The 22,895-nt window shown below is 45.2% G+C and overlaps 1 protein-coding gene across 5 annotated transcripts in view; it reads left to right on the top strand.

The window, feature by feature from the left end:
- The window catches only part of KSR2 (kinase suppressor of ras 2), a 470,209-nt gene that overhangs the window by 98,462 nt on the left and 348,852 nt on the right, over window positions 1-22,895 (top strand). For 4 of the 5 annotated variants that reach the window (XM_070475296.1, XM_070475294.1, XM_070475292.1 and 1 more), the window contains 2 exons: window positions 16,318-16,458; window positions 20,428-20,578. In XM_070475296.1, the coding sequence (XP_070331397.1) occupies window positions 20,470-20,578 (109 nt within the window). In that variant the 5' untranslated portion in view covers window positions 16,318-16,458; window positions 20,428-20,469. Of the gene's footprint in view, window positions 1-15,814; window positions 16,158-16,317; window positions 16,459-20,427; window positions 20,579-22,895 lie in introns of those variants that run through there. The other variant, XM_070475297.1, reaches the window with a different exon arrangement.

The following is a 22,895-nucleotide window of genomic DNA, read 5'->3' on the forward strand; positions in this document are numbered from 1 at the left end:
CCTGGACCTTCATCCACGGCCACAGAAAGGTCTGAATGGGGACTGCCCTGAGCTAGGCTGCACAGTGCCAGCTCACACCTCCGAAGGGACCTGCTCTTAGCAAACCCTCAATCCTCCACAGTAGTTTCTCTGTTCAACCCCTAAAATGCCTGGAAGGTAGGGAGTGGCAGGCATGGCTTTTTGCTGAGGGGGAGGGAAATGGGGAGAAGAAACACCATGGAGAAGGGTGACATCAGTGCTATCCAAGACGGCAGCCACAGGCTTCAGGTGGCTATTGAAAGCTAATCAATGTGAAATACAACTTTGAATTCAGCTCCTCTGTCACATGGAGAAGCAGCACTTCAGGTCCTCAGTAGCCACAGGTGACTATGGCTCCCACCTTGGATGCTGCATATACCAGACACTGGATAAGTGCTGCGGTAAGCAAGATTCTATCAGCTTGTCAGATGGGACAGTCAGATGGGAAGCCGGTCTCCTGAACAGCTCCCAGCCTGGAACTCTTTTTGCTCCATGATTTCTGGTCCTTGGCAGCCACCTGTGCTGTCACATGTATGGACATCTCCCTGCTCTCAGCTTTGCTTGCTTGCGTGCAAGACCAGGAGCCTGGTGCCCAACCCCGAGCCCTGTCTGCCTGGCCAGCATTCTCTTCTGAAAACTGACCCTGTTCCCAAGACCCCAAGTGCAGCACAAGGAGACACAAAAATGGTTTTTCCCTTGCCCAGCAAGGTCAAGACGAGTGTGTAAAACTTGGTAGGAAGCTTTTGCTTCTCCTTCATCAGTGTCACTTCTAAGAATAATCCTGAAATCTCTGAACTTGGGGTCACTCTGGAGAATATTTCTAAATCTTTCATTGAATGGATAAACGAGCCTGTGAGGGCTCATGGGGCTTGCCTGGCACCTCACAGTTTCTTAGTTACTAAGCAGAGAGTTGAATGCAGCCCCCTGACTTTTAGTCTTTTTTCACCCTGGCATTCAAAGGGCATGGTAATGTCGTATGGTTCATCTTTAGCTCTATCTTTTTCTGGCTTATTTGCAAATTTCCAAGTTTATTTTTGAGTCAGAATCCTTTAGGTTGCCTGTGAAATGTAGCAAATGGGGAGAAGAAAACCAAGCTCGATTAAACCACTCCCTGATTCCCCGTTCAGAGCTGCTCAGTACTGAGTGGGGATCAGAGTGAGAGCAATATCGAGAATTTGGCAAAACTCCATCATCAAATGGACAGGGGGTAGAGGTTTATTGCTTGTATGCTTCCTCCTGCAAATTTTTATGGATAGTCTTCATTCTGGAGTAAATTTCACAGCCAGCATTCCCTTTACTGTTCTCCGTCTCTCCCATCCCAAATCCCCCCTGGAGCTTGCCTCTTGTTTTCAGGAGCCTGCATTTCCCAAGCATTTTCCAATCCTGAACATCTTGGAAAGAGTCATGTCGTCCCCTCTGGGGGGGAAAGGCTTTGGGGTGTTTGTTTCCCAAGAGATCTGCTAAAAGCTAAAGATGTGTATAGAGGAAACACCCTATGAATGACGGACATAGTCTACTTCTGCGTTGTCCAGTATCACAACTGCTGGCCACATATGGCTGCTGATGACCCGAAATGTGGTTAGTGCAACTGAAGAAATGAATTTTTACTTTTATGTAATTATTTTTTGGTTTTAGAAGTTAATAGCTTATTAAAGCAAAAAATTTTTCAATACTCTTATTCTCCTTATGCTTTAAATTCAGCTGATAGGCAGTATTATTCTATTTGCATAAGTCCAGGACATTTTAGCAATCACATATAATGGAGTTTTGCATAATGTTTGCATCCATTGACAACCTTAGTGAATTAAACACCTTCAACAATTTTAACTATATTTATAAATTTGAGATACAGAATTTTTTTAAAGTATTCAGTTGACAGACAAGCCTCCCCAACTACTTACATAGCACATGGAAATCTAAAAAAAATAAACTTGTAAAATATACTGGGCCTTAAGCCACTTTCTGATATAGTACATGAATGGAGTACAATTTCAACTTAAAATGTAAACCAGTTATTCAGTTACACATTTGAAATTAGAGTTAGGAAGGTGAAGTCTTCCCCTAATTGACCCTATATAAAACATTAAGAGAATGTAAAAGAAATACTCCAAAGGCACAGACTCTTTAATTTAAATATTACTATTACAGGTTTAATTATCTTAAATATGTCTAATAATTCATCCTAGATTTTCCTAGAGCCTAAAGATGCTAACCCATTCAGGAAACTAGTTTACCTCACACAATTATAATAAGCTTCAATTCTAATGACGTTTTTGGGAGGTGAATTCTCTGATTCTCTGAGGTCACTTAATGGCCACTCAGGTTGCTTTCTGGATTTTTGTTAGCAGTGCCCATAAGCTGCCCCAAACTTGTTTAGTCACTATGTTGATTATTTATGTAATTTTAGTTACTTTAAATGTACCTATACAGAGCCTCATGTGCTGAATGGCTGGTGTATTGGAAAGCACAGCTGTAGATGGAATAGGTTTCCACTGTTAAGGTGGAGTAGTTGCCCAAATGAGACCTGCTTTCAGCGTCTGTGGGTTTTGTGTCATCTGGTCTTGCTTTATGCCTGGGATCTTAGTTCTACTTTCCCTCTCATTTGGAAGTGAAGAAGAAGGCAACACATGGTCCAGGGCAGACCTTCCACAGATGTTCTTGGCTGCTTCTCTTTTGAGTCTGGATTTGTCCCCCCAGTAGCACAGGGACCACAGACAGGGCCCCCCAAAACTTCCAGCCATGCCTCCTCTTGTGCCATACCCAACCACTGGCCTTTTTTTTTTTTTTTTTAAAACAACTTCATCTATCTTTGTCACTTTCCAGGAAGTCTCATTCTTTGCAACGTAGGTACAAAGTGTGGGTCCCTGCCCTGCAAGCTGATATTTCTCTGTACAGCTTAGCCTCTGGTGGACGATTAAGGGAGGAGGGCCAGGGGATGGGCAGTGGGAGGTCATTTAGACTGTCTGGCTTTGCCCTCCTCAAGCCAGTCCTGGACAAAAGTGTGTACTATTACTTATTACTCTTACACAGGCTGTCCTTGTTCCAGAGAGGTTGGGAGAGGTTACGGCGGGGACACAAGCTAAGGTTGCCTGAGGGGACCCTGCAATCTTATTTTCCCCCCGCTTCTCCTCATTTTCAGGACGATCGGTCACTGTGCCCTCTCCGGAATTCGAGCCCCTCCAGACTCCCTCGTTTAATCAGATCACCTAATTGGCACTGCAGAGGCAGTAGCTAATAAAGAACCCTTCGGCAGTGGTTCTGCACCTCTCTGCCTCTGTCAGAACTCTCTGGGGACCTTGTTTAAAAGAACCAAGAAGAAAAGCCCCCTCGTCCTCAGGAGTATTTGATTCTACACGTGTGGGTTGGGGGGAGCAGGGGCTCAGCCTGTGTGCTCTTAACAAGCTCCCCTAAGGGAGCTGAAGGTCGACATCTTTAAAGTGTGGAATGGAAATAAGGAATGGACCAGGCTCTCAGCCCCTTCTTGTTATCTTCCTGACCTTAGGCAAATTATACCATCAGTCTGTACCTCCATTTTCTCATCTTAAAAATGAGAATAGGGAATTCCCTGGCAGTCCAGTGGTGGGGGCCCCATGCTTACACTGCAGAGGGGCATGGGTTTGATCTCTGGTTGGGGAACCAAGATCCTGCAAGCAGTGCAGCCAAAAAAATTTTTAAAAATAAAAATGGGGAATGATAAAGTTCTTGGCTCTTAGGGTACATATGACAATCAAATAACATGAAGGAAGCATTTAGCGCAGTGTCTGATACATGGTAGGTGCTCAGTTAAACTTAGCTATGATTATGAATATATTATTGTATAATAGGTCATTGGTAATAGCATTGTTCTTAACACAACTAAAGCAGTAGGCATAGGGCTGGCATATAAAAAGTATCAGCAAATGTCAGTTTTATTATTATAAATACATATGCTGTATAATATAGATATTGCTATGTTTAAAATTATCTTATGTACTATATATTTAGAATTAGATGGTAAAGAATCTGCCTGCAATGCAGGAGACCCTGGTTCCATCCCTGGGTCAGGAAGATCCCTTGCAGAAGGGAATGGCAACTCACTCCAGTATCCCCCCCTGGGAAATCCCACAGACAGCAGAGCCTGATGGGCCACAGTCCATGGGGTTGCAAAGAGTCAGACAGGACCGAGTGACAAACACTTTATCACTATCTATGATATATATAAGAATATATCTATGAATATGTATTAGGCAGATAAATTATACATAATGTACAATCCACAGAAATGTAATACATGTGTTTACATATAATAAACTGTGTATGTTATGTAGTATAGCAAAATATATTGTCATGGCAAAAATATTAAAATTGTAATTTACCATTACGTGAGGCAGTTACCAGTGGGACTGGCACCTAAGTAAGCGTTCATTAAATGTATGAAGTTTTTTTTCCCCTAGCGTGTGTAATATTCATTAGCAGTAAGACTATGGAGAAAAGGAAAAGCCAGCAGGAGCATTGAGGACTTTAACCCGAGGCAGCGGGCAGCTATGGGCAGAGGGAGCCGGAGCCGGACCGGTGCGTGAGGTTGGCCTCGGCTGGAGGAATCCTGTTCTAACTGGGATCCGGTTCGGCAGAGCAGGAAGGGCGCGTCTCCCAGGCCTCCAGCCCTCAGTGGCGGATTTGCCTGCGGATGCAAATGGCCGGTTACTTGAGACGTTCAGCGAGTCAAATAATGCTCTTCTGTCAGCTGGTCCTCCCAGCGCCAGGGATGTTATGACAATGGTCGCCCTGGCAACCGGGGGAAGGCGTCGGGCCGCAGGGGCGATTGCTTTACCCTTGGAGAGCCTGGGCCGCAAAGTCAGGGCCTGGTTGGCCTGGTTCTGAACGTGCAGCACTCGCTGGAAAAGAAGTTGAGATTTCTGGATAGAGGCCTCGGTGCTCCCCCCGCTCCCCCTCGCCTCTCCCCACCCCAGTGATGCTGGTTCATATAACGACCAAGAAAAGTGTCTTGTATTGCTAGGCACTGATCTGAACGCTGGGAGGAAAGACAGGCAAAGCCAGTGCTCTTTTGAGCTGATATTCCGATGGGTGTGTGAGATGATGGGGGGGGGGGGGGGGAGGGTAACCATGGAAACCAATAAACAGGATAATTTGTGGGATAGCCTGAGTGCTCCTGAGGAAAAAAACAGAGTGCTGTGACGGTGACATCGGGGGATGGTGGGGAAGGGATGACACCCAGAGGACAGGAAAATGCCATTTATGTCTAACGCCAGAGGAAAAGAACTCTGGGCGGTGGGAAGACATGAACCGTTCGGATTTAGTGCTTTGAGCTTTCCACAGCTAGCTGGTTCCTGTTAAAGAGAAGGCAGGAATATGGGTGGCTGCTGACAGGCAGCCCCGAGGGGTACAATGGGCTCTGGAACCTGCCTCTTCATTCGTGTGATTTTAAGGCCAGTTATAGCTCACTGCTCAGCCTCAGTTTCCTCATGTGTAAAATGGGCGCTGCCATGAGGTTCACACGAGATGCTCAGTGAAAGACCACATAGATCTCGTTCTGCATTGCACTCCTTTCCAGTATGCCCCGACTCTGCTTTAGCTTTTTTTTTTTTTGTTGTTGTTTTGTGTGTGTGTTTTTAAAAGCATCTGAGTGGTGAAGGTTTTGGACTCCAGCAAACCAAACCCCAGGGGCTTGCTCACGGGTCTCTGGGTTTATCTTGGTTTAGATTCTGAGTGAAAAGTACCCATTTTCACATTAGAGATTTCAGACATGATTATTTATAGCTCTGTCACATGTCTTGACTTTAAACTTTTTTTTGTTGTTTATGCTGCTAAATTTATCATCATGCTAATACCGAGTACTGTAATAACGCGCGGAAGATGCTGAAATCCAGGAAGGTCTGAGAAATCATTCCTATTGTGGACAGTGCCAGGCTGCCCCCTGGTGGGAAGCTGGGGAAACACACATCTCGGTTCCTACTCTCCCAAGTCCTGTGATCCTTCTGACCCCAGGCCCACTGAGGCCTTATTTTGTACCTAAGAGTACAGGGGCCCACCGTGGTGGGCTCAGTTTGGATGTGCTGTTTCCAGGAACCCAGTGCTTCTCACTTAAAGATGGGATGTCTTTGGACGTTTTGCAGTTCGGCTCTGCGTGGACTTAAATTGAGGGTGACCTAAAAAGAAATTAGGACACCTGGCAGGGTGAGGACATACCAAGGCCCTTTTCTAATTGTATTTCACAGCCTCGAGGTCAGGTGATTTGAACCTTCTACTTTGGTGGAGTGTTACAGTGAAGAGGGAGCCGAACTGGAAATCAGCTCCCGAGTTCAAATCCTGACCCTCCTGCTTCTTTAGTGATGGGCTTTAACATAGTTCCCAAGCCTCTGAGCATCAGTTTCACCATTTGTAGAATTTCGTTACTAACAGCCCGACACCTGCTTCAGCATTGTCATGATGCTCTTATAAGGCAGTATCTTTAGAATCATTTTGGAAAATAATTTGGTTAGTGGTGTAGGGAGATTGAGATCAATCCCTGAAAATTCCCCAAGGGGAGGTCAGTGCCTCTCACACCTTGTGTGGGGGAAGGATCAGCTTTGTTCTTTCCTGGTACTTTGGAGCCAATACTCTTATAAAAATATGATAAAAACTGTATACTTACTAGAAAAATGAAATGGGCCCCAAACCCCAAACAAAAAGGAAGCTTAACTTCGAAACTATCACATTCAACAAAAGAAGAAATTGCTGTCAAACAGCCATTAAAATGTCTTGTTGTCGTTTAGTCCCTCAGTCGTGTCCGACTCTTTGTGACCCCATAGGCTGCAGCACGCCAGGCTTCCCTGTCCTTCGCTATCTCCTGGAGTTTGCTCAAAATCATGTCCATTGAGTTGCTGATGCCCCTCCAACATCTGTTAAAATGTCTAAATGCCCTCAGTTTCTGTCCTTAACTGAAGGGGGCTGGCCTTCAGGGCCTTCCTGTATTTGAATGGCCCTTCCTTAGGGCCAGGAGGGTGTAACTGATCTTGAATCCCACCCCTCTCTCAAGCTCTTTGTATTTAGAGAGTACCTGAAAAATCTTAAATGAGAGGGCTTACTTCTCTGAGGATAAACGTGGAACTCCCACTTGTACCGTCCTGGGATCTTGGAACACTGTTTTGTGACAGGCTGTTCTCGTGATTTTTTTCATCCTTGCTGCCTGTGCTGAACTCTGGCTGCCCTTCTGCTCGGACTCCTGTTCCTCTGCCCCGTGATTGTGGTGATTGTGTTTGCCCGGCTGTCTCGTCTGCCCCACTGGGAGCCCCTTCAGGCCTGGACCTGTGCAGCCTGCTCTTTGGATGCCCGCGGACTCCTCCCTTGAGCTGCTGCTAAAGGCCTGCAGTGCAGCTGCGCCCGCCGCCCTTAAAGGGCACTGCTGGCAGGGGTGCTGTACCCTGGCTTCTGGAAATGGTTTTCGGCCCTGGTTTTATTGCCCAAGAAAGAACCTAGATGCTTAAGCTTGTCTGAGAGGCAACCAGCTTTCATTATGTAATTCAGACAGGAGATGGATGTTTCTCATGCCTGCCTAACGCTCAGAATTCTGGGGGTGCCTGCGTTTCTGTGGATTCCTGGGCCTTCTCTCGATTCCTTGTATCAAAATGTCTGGATCAGGGCATGGATCTGGAAGTCTGATTTTTAACACCTCCAGGTGATTTTTTATGGTCAGGAAATTAGGGAAAGAGGGAAGTAACTTTTGAAATTACCTAGTGCCTTAGGAGGGCTTCTTAAGCTCTATAGCCCTCAGTTTCCTCATCTGTAAAATGGGGATATATGTGTGTGTTTGTACATAAACATAAATTTTATATTTGTTTGTATATTATGTATATATTTAAAATTTTATTTAATTTGAAATGGCTAACATTGTGAATGACCCACATCTTTATTTTTGGCAACTATCTGATTTTCATGATATTTATAACTATTATTTAGATAATTTAGGCTTGTAGAAAAATTACAAGATACACATGCACAGAAATGAGCAAATAAGTCTCACCTTTAATAACCCAGAGATGCAGGTGCTCACATTTTGGAGTATTACCTTCTTGTCTTCTGTGTTTGTACATGCATTTTATATTCAGAAAATGGGATTATACTGTTCCTGTTGTGTTATTGCTGTTGGCAAGTAGATCATAACACTCTTTGTGTGTTGTCAAGAAATAAGAGTTTGTTAGACTTGGGTTCAAATCTTGATTCATTCACTTAATAGTTGAGTAACCTTGGGCCAGTTATTTAACCTTTCTGGGCCTTGATTTTCTCAGTTGTGGAGCTGGGCAGTGATCGAACCTGTGCTGTGATGTCGTCATGAGGATTAAATCAGTAATTCGCAAAAAAGCACTTATCACGGCATCTGGCTCAGAGGGAGCCTTGGTTGTGCTGCACCACCCGCCCCGGGCCCTGGTGGGAAGAGCCGCTGAGCCCCAGGGCCCCCATCTGGGAGGTGCCCATCTGGGAGGTGCCTCGTCTTCTCTGCCCAGTCTGACCTCACACTGGGGGCAGTTCCCTGGGTTCTTCCTTGCTTAGACCAGCCGTACTCTTCCCTGAAAGGTGATCTGTGCTCCTCTTTAACTCCGGGGGAAGCTCTGGGCTTGTCTCCCACCCGAACTCTCCCCACCCCGTCTGCTTCCTACACTGGTCTCTCTCCCCGCTTCTAATGAATCATAGTGGGGATGTTCCTTGCTTCTGGCTTCTGAGCAGGTGTAGGTCCAGTCTCTGGGTGACCCTGGAAACACCTCTCCAGAATCCAAAGTAGTCAGGACTCAGTGTGTGTGTGTGTGGTGGGAGGCTTAGCCTGTATTCTGTACAGACATTATCTCCTGTGATGCCTCAGTAGGCATGTGAACAAAGGTGATATATGCCCATTTCACAGATGAGAAAGTAGAGGCCCAGGAAACTGATATGACTTGTCCAAGCCTCAGAACTGGAATTCAGAAATGTACTTCTCCCACAACAGCCAGTGGGTTTCCCAAGATGAGTGAGACCGTTTCCCTGCCCTTGCAGGGCCGATGCCCAACTTTTGGACTTCCTGTTTGATGGGAAGGACCCATGAACAACTCATAGTTCGGTGTCCTGGCAAAGAGGGTGCTTTGGGATCATACCCTGGTTCCCTGACTTAAGTAACTTTGTGGATCTGGACAAGTGATTTAACATTTTTACATTTTTGATGCCTTAGTTTTCTCATTCACAGAATGGGCTCAGAACATCAGTCTCATAGTTAGCATTCTTGTGTGGATTAAAAATGAACAAACATATTCAAAGCACTTATCTCACAGCACCAGACACACTGTGCATATTCAGTGAATAGTGGTTACATTCAAGGCCATTAGTCCTGAAAACGCTTTATGGGAGCTGACAGAGACATCCTGAGCAGACATCCCAGAACTGCTTGCATCATGGGCTTTTTTGACGCTGGTATCAAAAAAATCTCTCATGCAAAAGATTAAAAAGAAAGAGGTAGATCAGTATGAACTAGTAGGGAGAGATCCTGGAGGCTTACTATCAAGTGAAAAAATATGATATAATTGATGTGGGAAAAAAAAAACACAACAAACAATCCTACGCATCAAACCACACCTCAGAGTTTCTACATGTATGTACACTTGTGGAAAGTAGGGTTTCCCAGGTGGCTCAACGGTAAATAATCTGCCTGCGCGCAGAAGACACGGGTTCCATCCCTGGGTTGGGAAGATCCCCTGGAGAAGGGCACGGCAACCCACTGCAGTATTCTTGCGGGGAGAATCCCATGGACAGAGGAGCCTAGTGGTCTACAGTCCATGGGGTTGCAAAGAGTCAGACATGCCTGAAGCAACTGAGCACTAACACATATGTGAATGTATGTAGAAAAGGTCTGGAATGATGGACACCAGAAGAATCTCAATAGTTACCCCCATTATCTCCATGGAGAAGGAGGCCAGCAAGAGAAGGGGTGGTCACAGGGAGCTTTGTCTTCATCTGAAATGTTCTAGCTCCTCCTTTATGAGGAAAATATATAGAGGTGTTGATTAAATAATTAAAATAAGATTTTCCTTTCTGCAACACTGGGTCTTTGGAATCAGATTGGGTTTGAATCCCTGCCCTCTACTTACGTTGTGTGACAGTGAGCAGATAACAATCTCTCTGGGCCTCATTTCCTCATCTTCAAAGTGTAGCTCTCAACAGCACCTAGCTCCCGTGGATGTGGGGAAACACTGCATGTAAGAGTACATGGAAGTACTCAATAATGCTACTTTTATTTTTTATCAATGATGCCATTTTTATCAAATAACAATGATGCTTATGGGCTTATGGGCTTCCCTTGTAGCTCAGTTGGTAAAGACTCTGTCTGCAGTGCAGGAGACCCAGGTTCGACCCCTGGGTTGGGAAGATTCCCCTGGAGAAAGAAATGGCAGCCCACTCCAGTAACCTTGCCTGGAAAATCTCATGGACAGAGGAGCCTAGTGGGCTGCAGTTCATAGGGTCACAGAGTCGGGCATGACTGAGCAACTAATTCTTACTTACTTCAGTTCAGTTCAGTCGCTCAGTCGTGTCCGACTCCTCGCAACCCCGTGAACCGCAGCACGCCAGGCCTCCCTGTTCATCACCAACTCCCGGAGTCCATCCAAACCCATGTTCATTGAGTCCGTGATGCCATCCAACCATCTCATCTTCTGTCATCCCCTTATCCTCCTGATGCTTATTTCACTTATTCTTCCAAATCTGCAAAGGGTTCCTTAATCCTTTAATGAAGGAATGAAGATTCCTGTGTCTTCATTGCTCACCAATTATGATGTGAGGAAAACAGTAATAAAGTTTATAATACTGTATGTACAAATAAAATGCCAGGAAGGAATTGATAAAGACTTGCTGCAGAAGGTGACATCAGAGATGGGCTTTGGGGACAAAGTCAGATTTTCATGAGTTGATGCGGTGGTGTATCAGTTAGCTACGGGTCCCACTAATGCTATCCAAGCATTTTTTTCTTTTGATAAGCAGGCAATACATACACATTGTATTTTCTAACATTGCTACAGAGGAGCAAACAGGAAGAAAAAATAGGTCACTTGTAATCTTACTGCTGCTAATATTTTGTTATATATTTTCCCAAGGTTAAAAAACATTTTTTTTAAATGTTTTTCTTTCTCTTTGGCTGTGCTGTTGCTTTGCATGGGCTTTTCTGTAGTTGATGCCAGCGGGGGCTTACTCTCTCGTTGCGGTGCACGGGCTTCTCATTGCAGTGGTGTGGCTTCATGCAGAGGCTCTAGAGCATGCAAGCTTCAGTATTTGCAGCACAGAGCTCAGTAGAGCTCGCAGGCTCTAGTGCCCTGGCTCAATAGTTGTGGCACACAGGCTTAGTGGCCCCATGGCATGGGGCATCCTCTCAGATCAGGGATCGATCTGTGTCCCCTGCATTGGCAGGTGGAGTCTTTACCTCTGAGCCACCAGGGAAGCCCTCCCAAGGCTTTTTTGTATGCATCTATACCCATATAGTTTTATAAATCTTTTAATATATTATTTATACATTACAAATGTTACACATGCATATTTAATGCATTACCTTAACGGTATGGCATTGTATGAATACGTTGTAATTTATTTACATAGACTTCTGTCATTGAAGAGTTGGAAGGTTTCCAGTCTTTCATATCTATTATCCACGTGGAGCAAGACCTCGTGAATATCCTTAATTATTTCTTTAGGATGAAACCCTAGTGCAGCATTGTCTGTTAGAACTATAATGAGAGTGACAGATGTGAGCCAAATGTATAATTTAAAATTTTCTAGTAGCCACATTAATAAACAGATGAAACTCATTTTAATAATACATTTTATCTAACTCAGTGTATCCAAAATATCATTGAAACATGTGATCCATGTAGAAATATTAATGAAATATTTTATGTTATTTTTTTCCTATCAAGTCCTTGATAGTGTGTATTTTGCACTTACAGCATACCTCAATTCAGACACTAAAATTTCAAGGTTAAAGTAAAATGCGGCTCTATCGTAACTATAAAATTATGTTTAACAGCAAAATACTGTACATGACTTCCGTTTTCAAATTTAAAGTTCCATTCCTTAGTCACACTAGCCATACCCCAAATGTTCAGTTAGCTACATGTGGCCAGTGAAAGAACTGTTTTGGCCATTTGAGACTGAGATTAAGTCAACCTCACTAACATCCACTTCTTAGTGTGTGAAACCAAAGCACAGTTGGGGACGGGGCCTGAATTTGGGATTTGAGAGCCCACTGGCAAATGTCAAGACCTGAAACGACAACAGCAACATGCCACAAACAACAGCAAGGCAGGCCACGTGATCTTGCAGTCCCACTCCTGGGCGTGTATCCGGACAAACCTATAATTCGGAAAGATACACACACCCCTATGTTCATAACTGCACTATGTACAATGGCCAAAACATGGCAGCAACCTAAATGTGCATGGACAGATGAATGGATAAAGAAGATGTGGTACATGTATACAATGGGATATTGTTGGCTATAAAAAAAGAATGCAATGTCATTTGCAACAACATGGATAGACCTAGAGATTATCATACCAAGCAAAGTAAGTGAGAAAGACAAATACCATATGATATCACTTATATATGGAATCTAAAATATGACACAAATGAACTTATCTACAAACCAGAAACAGACATAGAGAAAAGACTTGTGGTTGCCAAAAAGGGTAGGGTGGGGAAGGGAGGGATGAACTGGGAGTTTGGGACCAGCAGATGCAAACTGTTGTACATAGAAATGGATAAACAACAGTGTTCTATAGTATGACATGGGGAAATACTAATATATTCAGTATCCTGTAATAAACCATAATGGAAAAGAATATAAAAAGAATATATACGTGTGTGTGTGTGTGTGTGTGTGTGTGTAGCATGGGTGCATGCATGCTCAGTTGCTAAGTCATGTCCAACTCTTTGTGACCCCATGGACTGTAACCCACCAGGCTCCTCTGTCCATGGGATTCTCCAGGCAAGAATACTGGAGTGGGTTGCCATTTCCTTCTCCAGGGGATCTTCCCTGACCCAGGGATCAAACCCATGTCTTCTGCATTGGCAGGCAGATTCTTTAGCTCTAAACCATCAGGGAAGCTCCATGAATATACATCTAAGTGAATTACTTTGCTGTATAGGAGAAATTAACACAACATGGAAAATCAAGTATACTTCAATTAAAAAAAAACAAAAACAACCACAATACAGGCAGCAGAACTAGGGTGAGAAGACAGCCCTGCAGGGGCCAGGGTTCCCTAGGGCAGTACCCACACAGGGCAGTAGCCTGGTGGAGTTGGGGAATTAACTAAATTCAGCAGATGGAGCCAATAAATATATTGGGGATTGTTTTTCCTCACTGTCTGAGAAGAGTGATACAAATGTGGGGAGGGGAAATGCTAGAAGAAACCCTGTGGGGTTGGACTGGGATTAGAGGTGTCAGTTAGCTATACATAGAGATAGCAAAATCAATACAAGTGTAGATTTATGATATTTATGTGTCTACATATTCATACATGCATTGCACATACCTATGGTGCCTGGAGAAGGCAATGGCACCCACTCCAGTCCTCTTGCCTGGAAGATCCCATGGGCGGAGGAGCCTGCTAGGCTGCAGTCCATGGTGTCGCAAAGAGTTGGACATGACTGAGCGACTTCACTTTCACTTTTCACTTTCATGCATTGGAGAAGGATATGGCAACCCACTTCAGTGTTCTTGCCTGGAGAATCCCAGGGACGGGGGAGCCTGGTGGGCTGCCATCTATGGGGTCACACAGAGTCAGACACGACTGAAGCGACTTAGCAGCAGCAGCAGCGTGGTGCCTAGGCTGTGTATGGAGGGGACTGGAAATGTCAATGATCTCACGAAGTACCCAAATCTTGGTTTCTGAATACCGTGAGGAACCAAGACTCCTTGGAGAAATGACTGATTCCGGGGTTCGGGCAGGAAAAGATGAACCTGGAAAACTTTGTTGTGCCAGAAAGTATGGAAGTACTCCAAGAACAATGGGGATCTGTCAGAGTGTATTTTTTTTTTTCTTCTGTGTGGTTTTCCATACCATGTAAAGATAACTGTTAAACCAGTCATAGAATAAGACAAAAGACAGGCAGGAGAGTTCTATAGATGTCTCAGCTGAGAGCCTGGCTCTGAGTTCTCAGTAGGTCAGACCCTATTCATTCAGAAATAAGTTAGAGAAGAAAGACATTCTTTTGGACATTTTCTATTTTAACACTCAAAACTGAGATTCCAAATGACAGGTATTCTAGGTACATTGGCTTATTATTGTGATTATGGTGCCTGTTATTGCAATGGAATGTGGGTTTGTCAAGAAAGGCACCTTTCTCTTTGTTAATAAGGTGAATAAAATTAATGTTAGCTTAAAAACCACTATTCTGATTTCTTCCCATGGGCTTCAGTGTCAGGCGGCAGGAATGCCCCGGCAGCTGCTGGCGTCTCTGGCACCCTCCTGACAGTTCTAGAGGGGAGTGAGGGCTGTCTTCTGAGTGCTTGCGAAGGGAGTCTGGGGAGGTTGTCCTGCGGCCCAGCCCGGCTCACTTGTCATCCCTGATCCCACTGCTGTGGCCGCGCCTGGGTCACCAGCCCGCCCTGCAGCCCCGGTGTGGTGGGTGGGTGAGGCCAGCCTCATCTCAACCATGTGAACTGGGAGCCAAAGAAGGAGGGTTCCCCCCAAAAGAGTCTCAAACTGTCTTTACCAAAAGAGGGGCAGCGCTGGCCAGCTGAACAGAAACACATGCCCACTCCTGTCATTCCTTGCTCCAAATTATGTGATCCTAGAATTCCAGAGGGCTTCTCTGGTGGCTCAGTGGTAAAGAATCCACCTGCCAACATAGGAGATTTGGGTTCGATCTCTGGGTCCAGAAGATCCCCTGGAGAAGGAAATGGCAACCTACTCCAGTATTCTTACCTGGGGAATTCTATGGACAGCGGAGCTTGGTGGGCTATAGTCCATAGGGTCACAAAGAGTCTGACACGACTTAGCAACTAAACAAGAACAACAGAATTCCAGGTCTGTCTTCTTGATAAATATTGGTTGACAGGTGCTTTGAAGTGTCAAAGGCATTTATGTACCTAAAGATTTTTATTTTTGTTTCATTGAATTATCTTTATTAAATAAATTTTACACCACAAAGATGATAATGTGCTTTGGGTAGCTATTGAAACAAAGCAAAAATGTATAGAGAAATGCAAAACCATTTTTTGTCACCCCATCTATAGGGCCTCCCCATCCCAACTTAGCAGGCTGGAGTGTGTGTCTTGCACACTTTATTCTCTGCTGAGACATGCCTATTGCCTTTCTTTTGTTAATGTTGTTAGCTTTTACTAAATAGGCAGTAAAAAAACTTGCCTTTTTCATGCCATGGCATCCCTCTAGAAGCATGAGTTCAGGTCCATCTCATTTTATTTTATTTTAAAAATTAATTTTTTTGGCTGCACCGAGGGGCATGCAGGATCTTAGTTCCCCAGCCAGCGATGGAACCCTGGTCCCTCTTCAGTGGAATCACGGAGTCTTAACCACTGAACCACCGGGGAAGTACCGGGTCCATCTCATTTTAAAAGTATTTGTTAATTTGTGAATATCTGCATGTGACTTAAGATTGAAATAATGCAAAACAAGTTAAACAAAGGTTCCTCTCACGTCTGCTACCCACCCACCCTCTTCCCTTCCCTAGAAGATTAGAGATCCTTCCAGAGAGTGTCTGCATTTACAAAGATCTACAAATGTAACATTTCCCACAGGAATGAGAGAGTATTTTTTAAATTTATCAGCGCATCTTGTCTCAGAACAATAGCATGCTTCCTTGCTTCATTCTACAGCTGCACAGAGCTCCTTGTGGGCCTGTATCCTCATTTATGAAGAGTCTCCTACATATGGCCCCTTGGGGTGTTTGCAATCTTTTGCCATTGCAAACAGACATGTAGGAAGTATCCTTCTTCAGTCATTTGCCATAGGATGGGGGCTCTGAGAGAGGAGTTCCTAGAAGTGCAACTGTGAAGGTCAAAGGATCTGTGCAGTGGAGATGTGGATGGATACAGCCCAGGTCCCACATCCCCACTGCACGGGAACTATACCTGCATCGCTCCCTGGCAAAATGCTGGGACCTGCTGTGTGTCCATCTTCAACAATGCAGTTGGGTCATGAGTGGAAACTGGGTCTCACTGCAGTGGAATGGGTCTTTAAGACAGAGTTGGAGGAGCTGGGGTTGGAGGGAACGCTGGGGAGCTACTTGCCTGTCCTCCTGTGGCAGCACCTCTGAGACGTGTCCTCTGTCCTCTGTGTCTCTCCGCAGAGCAAGCTGGTGAAGTACTTCAGCCGGCAGCTGTCCTGCAAAAAGAAGGTCGCCCTGCAGGAACGCAACGCGGAGCTGGACGGCTTCCCTCAGCTCCGGCACTGGTTCCGGATTGTCGACGTGCGGAAGGAAGTCCTTGAGGTGACCGGAGGCGACCCCTGCCCCATGCCCCGTACCGGCTGGCAGCCAGCCCCCTCAGGCAGTGGGGTTTTGGCTGTGTCTGGCACATAGTAGGACTTGAATACGTGTGGGATGAAAATACAGGGCATCTCTGATACTGCTTAAATGAAGTCAGTAAGAGGTTGTTCCTAGGGACTTCCCTGGTGGTTCAGCAGTTAGGGATCTGTGCTTCCACAGCAGAGGGCACAGGTTTGATCCCTGGTCAGGAAACTAAGAGCCCACATGCCACACAGTATAGCCAAAAAAAAGAAAGAAAGAAAGAGTGTGGTTCTAGAATCAGGTAGACCCTCTTTCAGCTCTGCCACTTAAGGACTCGCTAGGTGAATTGGGTCAGATCATTTTACCTCTTAGATCGGTGCTGTCCAGCAGAATGCTCCACTATGAGGGAAATGTTTCATATCTGTGCTGCCTGATGCTGTGGCCACCAGCCAGATGTAAGCTGCTGAGCACTGGAACTGTGGTTAGTGCATGTGATTGAGGAACTGAATTTTTAATTGTATTTAATGTTCATTAATGAGGCCACTGGCCACTGTACCAGGCAGCACGGTCTTAGGACATTAGTTTTCTCTTCTGTTAAATGCGGTAATGATTGTCTCCTCTTCTTAAGTAGCTGGTGTGATACAATGAGATAATCTGTGTAAAATGTTCAGCCCATAGTCTGAGACCTAACTGTACCCAGGAAATGTCAAGTTACTATTATTGTTATTATTGTCATTGCTGTTGTTGAAAATTTCGGAAGTAATGGGTGTCCAGTGACAAAACCAAAACACCTGTTGTCTTGTGTCCACCTTAAGGGTGGACCACATCCTTAAGGTTTCAAGGGTGGTGAGATTTCCTTACCCTCTGGGATCTTGGGTCCCCACTGTTATCAGTGACTGCGTGGAACCTTTCCACATTCATTGAGTCTTCAGGGCCAGGCATAGTATTGAGGGCTTTACAACGCAGGATCTCAGCTCTGGAGAGTGTTCAGACCCTCACGATGACCTCTGAGGTTGGTATGACCATTACCCCATTGTACAGAGCAAGGAATTGAGGCTGGGAGATGGAGGGACTTGCCCTGCTAGTGAATGGGAGGGGCTAGCAGGAAAAGCCATTTCTGACAGATCCCAGAGGGTGAGGTGAGAAGCACGGTGCTTTCTCCTCATTTTCCTGATGTAGGGGCCTTCCTGAGCTGGGGAGAGGGGGTGCTGGGTGTGCCCCTTGCCCGAAAGTCCAAGTGCTGTTTCTCAAGGCACTCCCTGCTTCCTTCTCGGAGAGGCCTGAAAGATCCTCTTCTGCCTTTTGTCTCTTTTAGAACGTGTCCTCAATGTGATCTTGCCTGAACCCACCACATATAACAGTCCTGAACTGGGGACGCAGGACCCCGCTACGTTTCCCCCTCCCCTCCATCCCTACGACTCCATCTTGCTCACCTGCACACAGATGCGTCTGTGTTTCTTAGTGTCATTCCCAGGATGTTGGTTTCTTGTGAATATCCTTCAAATGAAAGGTCTCATATATGTTCAAGCAGTACATATTATTTGCTTGACCCCGTAAACACTTTTCAGAGGCTTTTGGGACCATTTATTTATCAAGTGAGGCGAATTAGACGGAGACTAATCTTAAGGGGTTGAAAACTAGTGGCCCTCTGTCGTATCTTGAATCTGATGCACAAATTTTTTTGTTTGTCTGAAAAATTATTTTTGAGTACATATGTAAAACTTGAAAAAGTTTGCATTAAAAACCCAGGTCTTTGACTTCTCTCGAAAAATCGGAATTGCTGACACACAGAACTGAATTTGTCTGGTGTTGGTGAGCCGAATTCTGTTGCCCCTTAGAAAACCTCAGGTGAGTTTGCAGCTTAGCTAATTTACATTTACCTGGGGTGCAGGTGCTTGAGCTCTGGCTCTCACTTTAAGTAAGTATTAGTCGCTCAGTCATGCCCGACTCTTTGCGACCCCATGGACTGCAGCCCACCAGGCTCTTCTCTCCGTGAGATTTTCCAGGCAAGGATACTGGAGTGGGTTGCCGTTTCCTTCTCCAGGGGATCTTCCCAACCCAGGGACCAAACCCGGGTCTCCTGCACTGCAGGCAGATTCTTTACCGACTGAACTACAAGTGAAGCCTTGGCTCTCACTTTGGTCTGTTGGAATAAATGAAGTCCAAGGCCATCCACCAGGCGGTGTGGACGGAGCTGGGTTTCCAGCTCTCTCTGCAACTCCCACGTATGTCCACAAGAGGGCCACCTCCTGCGGAGGAACAGGCACTTTAGAGAAAGCTCCCACGAGAGACCGCCTGGGTTCAAACTTACTCACTGTGTGACCCTGGGTTGCGGTCTAACTTTTCTGAGTTTTAGTCTCCTATGTACAGACTGGTGATGATGGTAAAAGTACCTGCTTCACGTGGTCTTTGTGACCTTGAAAGAAAATCCACGAAAGCACTTAAAGTGGTGTTACATCTATCTCATTTATTATTATTATATCCAACGGAAACGCTTCTCCTCTTTTGGCTCAAGAGTGTTAAAGCCTTCTGCATTTTTTTTTTTCTGTCATTCTTCCTTTTGTGATGTGTGGGTGTGAGCTATAAACTTTAGTGTAAATTGAGTGTTTTGGAGGATACATATTAGGACTAAAACACGCAAGTGACTCTTGCAGCAAAGAGGAGAATTCTTTTATGTTGTGAATCATCCCTTCTAAATGTATCTCGTTTTATATCAATACTTCCAGATCCTGGTCCATCACCTTTCTTAAAGTGGCACTACCCCTGTAACAGTCCCTATTTGAGATAGCCTCTATGTGACTCATTACTGTTCTCTCCACCACTGACCTAGTGAGTTGGAAAGGCATTGACTGGGTTCCTGGCAGCTTTTTTTTTTTAATAGAATTTTTTTTTGTGCCGATGCTGTTTTCATTTTCAGTTGTAATACATAGATATGGCCACAAGAGGACAGAGTACTCCACAGTATTGCCTCAGAATTGCCATCCTTTGATATCTAAAACTTTTTTCAAAATAAAAATAATACATGTAAAAGCATCGGTTATCATTGAGTGCTATAATGTGAAGTCTAGTTTTTGTGAATACATAAACAGAAATTGGCAAACTTCGAGGTGTGTCCATACTGTAGTGTATAGAGACACGGTTTGGGGGAGGGGAGTGGTTGCTGCCAGTGGTGAAGGGACAGCTGACGCACACATTTATACCCGGGACTCTTCCTTTTCTTTTCCCAGCCCATGTCTTCAGAGGTGTCCTTTCCCCACTCCATGCAGCGCTCCACTTTGTCTTAGTTTGCAAAATCATGCCTCTAGTTGGGCTCAGATACAAACCCTGTTTCATTGACAGCACTGAACCACCCACAAGGTTCCAGCCCCCATTCCCCCTTAGGGCTTCTGAACCCCCAGTCTGAACCCTAGGATGTGTGTGGCTTGGAAAAACAGAAGCAGGGAATGGAGACCAGCCATCAGGAGACTGGGGCTGTCCAGTTTGCTCTGCTCTGAGGTTACCCTGGATCTGCAGCAAGTCAGTGCAGTCCAAGCTGGGCAGGAGGCATGGAGGACCCTCCAAGATGAGTAAGCTGGAGCCTGCCCATCAGGAGTTCAGGAGCTGGATGGGGAGACAAAGTAACTAACGGCCACCATTTACAGAGCTCTCTAACTGTGTGGATACATAGCATATGAGCATGTGTGCTACCTTACAAAGCTCATGAGCTTAAGATTCCCATTTTACAGGTGAGCAAAGTGAGGCTCAGAGAGGTTAAGTGGTTTCCCCAGGGCTATCTAGCTACCGAGGTGGCAAAGCTGAGATTCAGATTCGGGCCTGTCTTGACTCCAAGACAGCAATCCCAAGCAGATGTCCACCCAGAGCCTGGCGTTCCGCTAGATACCACTAGAGGGCGGCATGGAGGCTTCAGGGCGCTTCTGGTCTGCTTACCCTCCTCTGTCTTCCCTCCGCTAGGAGATCACCCCGGGCCAGCTGAGTCTGGAGGACCTCTTGGAGATGACAGATGAGCAGGTGTGTGAAACCGTGGAGAAATACGGGGCCAACCGAGAGGAGTGTGCCCGCCTCAATGCCTCCCTCACTTGCCTCCGGAACGTCCACATGTCAGGTGAGCAGACCCATGGGGATGGACGCTCGTCCCCGACGCGCACCTCCGTTCCCGCGGGTTCCTGCAGGCCAGGTTGAGGTGGAGTCTGTTCTGGATGGTGTGTGCCGCTCATGAGCAGAGGAAAGGGGCCTGGGGTTCGGAGCCAGACGTGGTCAGGGCAGCTGCTCTTGCCCACCCTTCTGAGGTTGTACGGCATTTGGTTCTGGATAATTAAGGTCCAGATACGGAAATACTGGACGTGTGTGAAAGGCTAGGGGTCTTTTTACCTTAGACATTGTGACGTGCCTTTGTATTTGGGCTCAGCATCCAACTTATTTTCTTACATAAATAATATAAATTCATTGTAAAATAAGTTGAAAAAAATATATAAAAATAAAATAACAGCCCCAAGTCCCCACCCTCTACTGTTATCATTTTGGTATAGTTTTTGGTGTAATTCTTCCTGACAAATGGGTATGTATGTAGTGTCTTTACATGGTCAATGATAAAACCATAAAATGAGGGCTAGCCATACATATGATTTTGAAACCTACTTTTTTCACCCAGCAAAATAAGCTCTCACTTGTTTTATCAGTGTGATGTCCAAATATATTGTCATCTTCCTTTGCTATTTCTCATTAATTGCTCAAATCTCTGTTTGCCCTGATTAGCAAGACACCAAAAATCGTCCTGATTGAGACTTCCTACTTTCCTCTAGTCTCGTGATTTTTCCCACAATTTCCAGGGCCTTTTCAGTCCTAAGAGATCGACTCTGCAAACATCAGCCAAAGAAAAGCATCATTGGTCCACCTGCGCTGTTGTTCCAGTTCCTGCCACAAGGAGTCACTGCTGAGCACTGGTCTGGCACAGTCAGGTGGATGTTTATAGGTGCTCTCGACGGATTCAACATGCAACATTTATGAGTATTTATGGAATGACTATATGTGTCAGCAGGGCTCGGTATACGGAAGTGGGCAGAGTAGCACATATTTGAAACAGGGCATTGGGCCAGCTCCCCCACAGATGCCTTTTTGTGTTTTTTCTTGCTAGTGGATTCTAACGATGGCTGCAGTCATCATCAGGTAGCCCTGAGTTGGGGGCTGTTTTGCCTTGAAGGATATTTGGTGGCATTCCTGGCCTCTGTCCACCAGACACCAGTAACAACCCCTGTCACGACAAACAGAAACGTCTCTAGATGTTTCTAAATGTTCCAGGGAGGGTGCAGAATTACCCCCGGTTGACTAACTATAAAGGTCATGTTATTCTTCACTCTAGTACAGTGCTATTGACTCACCTAATATTTGCATAGTTAAGAAAGGCACTCTGTGCAGACAAAACCTGCTTCAAGGTGACTTCTCTCCTCGTACTGTGAGAAGCAGCTGGCAGTTTTCTCACCCTTAAAAAATAGCACTGAATTACAGTATTATATCACAAACGTCGTCCTCTGTCAATAAATGCATTTGTTGCTCACTTTTAATGCCTGAATTCTGCCACCGTTTATTCCACCCATCTCCTAGTTCTAGAAATGTATGTTGTGTCTGTTTTTTCTCCTGTGATAAGCATTGCTGCAGTGAACAGTTTTGAGTATTAACTTTAGGCACATCCTTGGTGATCCCTGTAATGTGAATTCATACGAGTGCGGTTCCAGCAAAGTATGTATGTGTTTTAGGACTTCTGGTGAACCTTGCCACATGACCTTCCCAAAATTTGTGCCAATTTTTGCCTCTCTCCCACCCCTACCCCCATACAATATATGAGGATGAGCATTTGAGGTTAGGTTCTTAATTGTTTTTCAGAGTTAATATCTTCTCTTCAGAACTGTGCTGCTGAGTTTGAAAAAGGCCTTAAAAATGAACTGGACCCCAGTTCCTCCTGAGAGAGGGGTTTCTGTCACTTCGCCATGGGCTGGGCCATCATCCTCTGTAACATCCTGGGCTGGCTGAGACTTGAGAAGGCCTCTAATCTGGTGTTTTCCAAAATTTTTTGATCAAGATGCACAGGAACAAATACGACTTATGTTGCAACCCTTTACACACATGCAAACACACAAACACAGATGTACACATTCACATACACAAGTAAAAGTTTCATGAAACAGTACTCATTCTTACTGTGCATGGTATTTTACACACTCTTTTCTGGTGTATTCCATATCATTTACTGAATGCTGGTGATGACCCACCACTTTGATCTCACACCCCACTTTGGACTTTAAGCCACAATTCTAGAAAATATTGATCTTATTGATCCTCCTGCCTCCACCAACCCTTCCCAGGCAGCTAAGTTTCCTTCAATGATGCCCTACCTCTGATGCCACCCTTTGAGCCACTGAGACCTC

This window comes from Odocoileus virginianus, chromosome 12, assembly GCF_023699985.2.
Source record: "Odocoileus virginianus isolate 20LAN1187 ecotype Illinois chromosome 12, Ovbor_1.2, whole genome shotgun sequence".
Classification (NCBI taxonomy): Eukaryota; Metazoa; Chordata; class Mammalia; order Artiodactyla; family Cervidae; genus Odocoileus; species Odocoileus virginianus.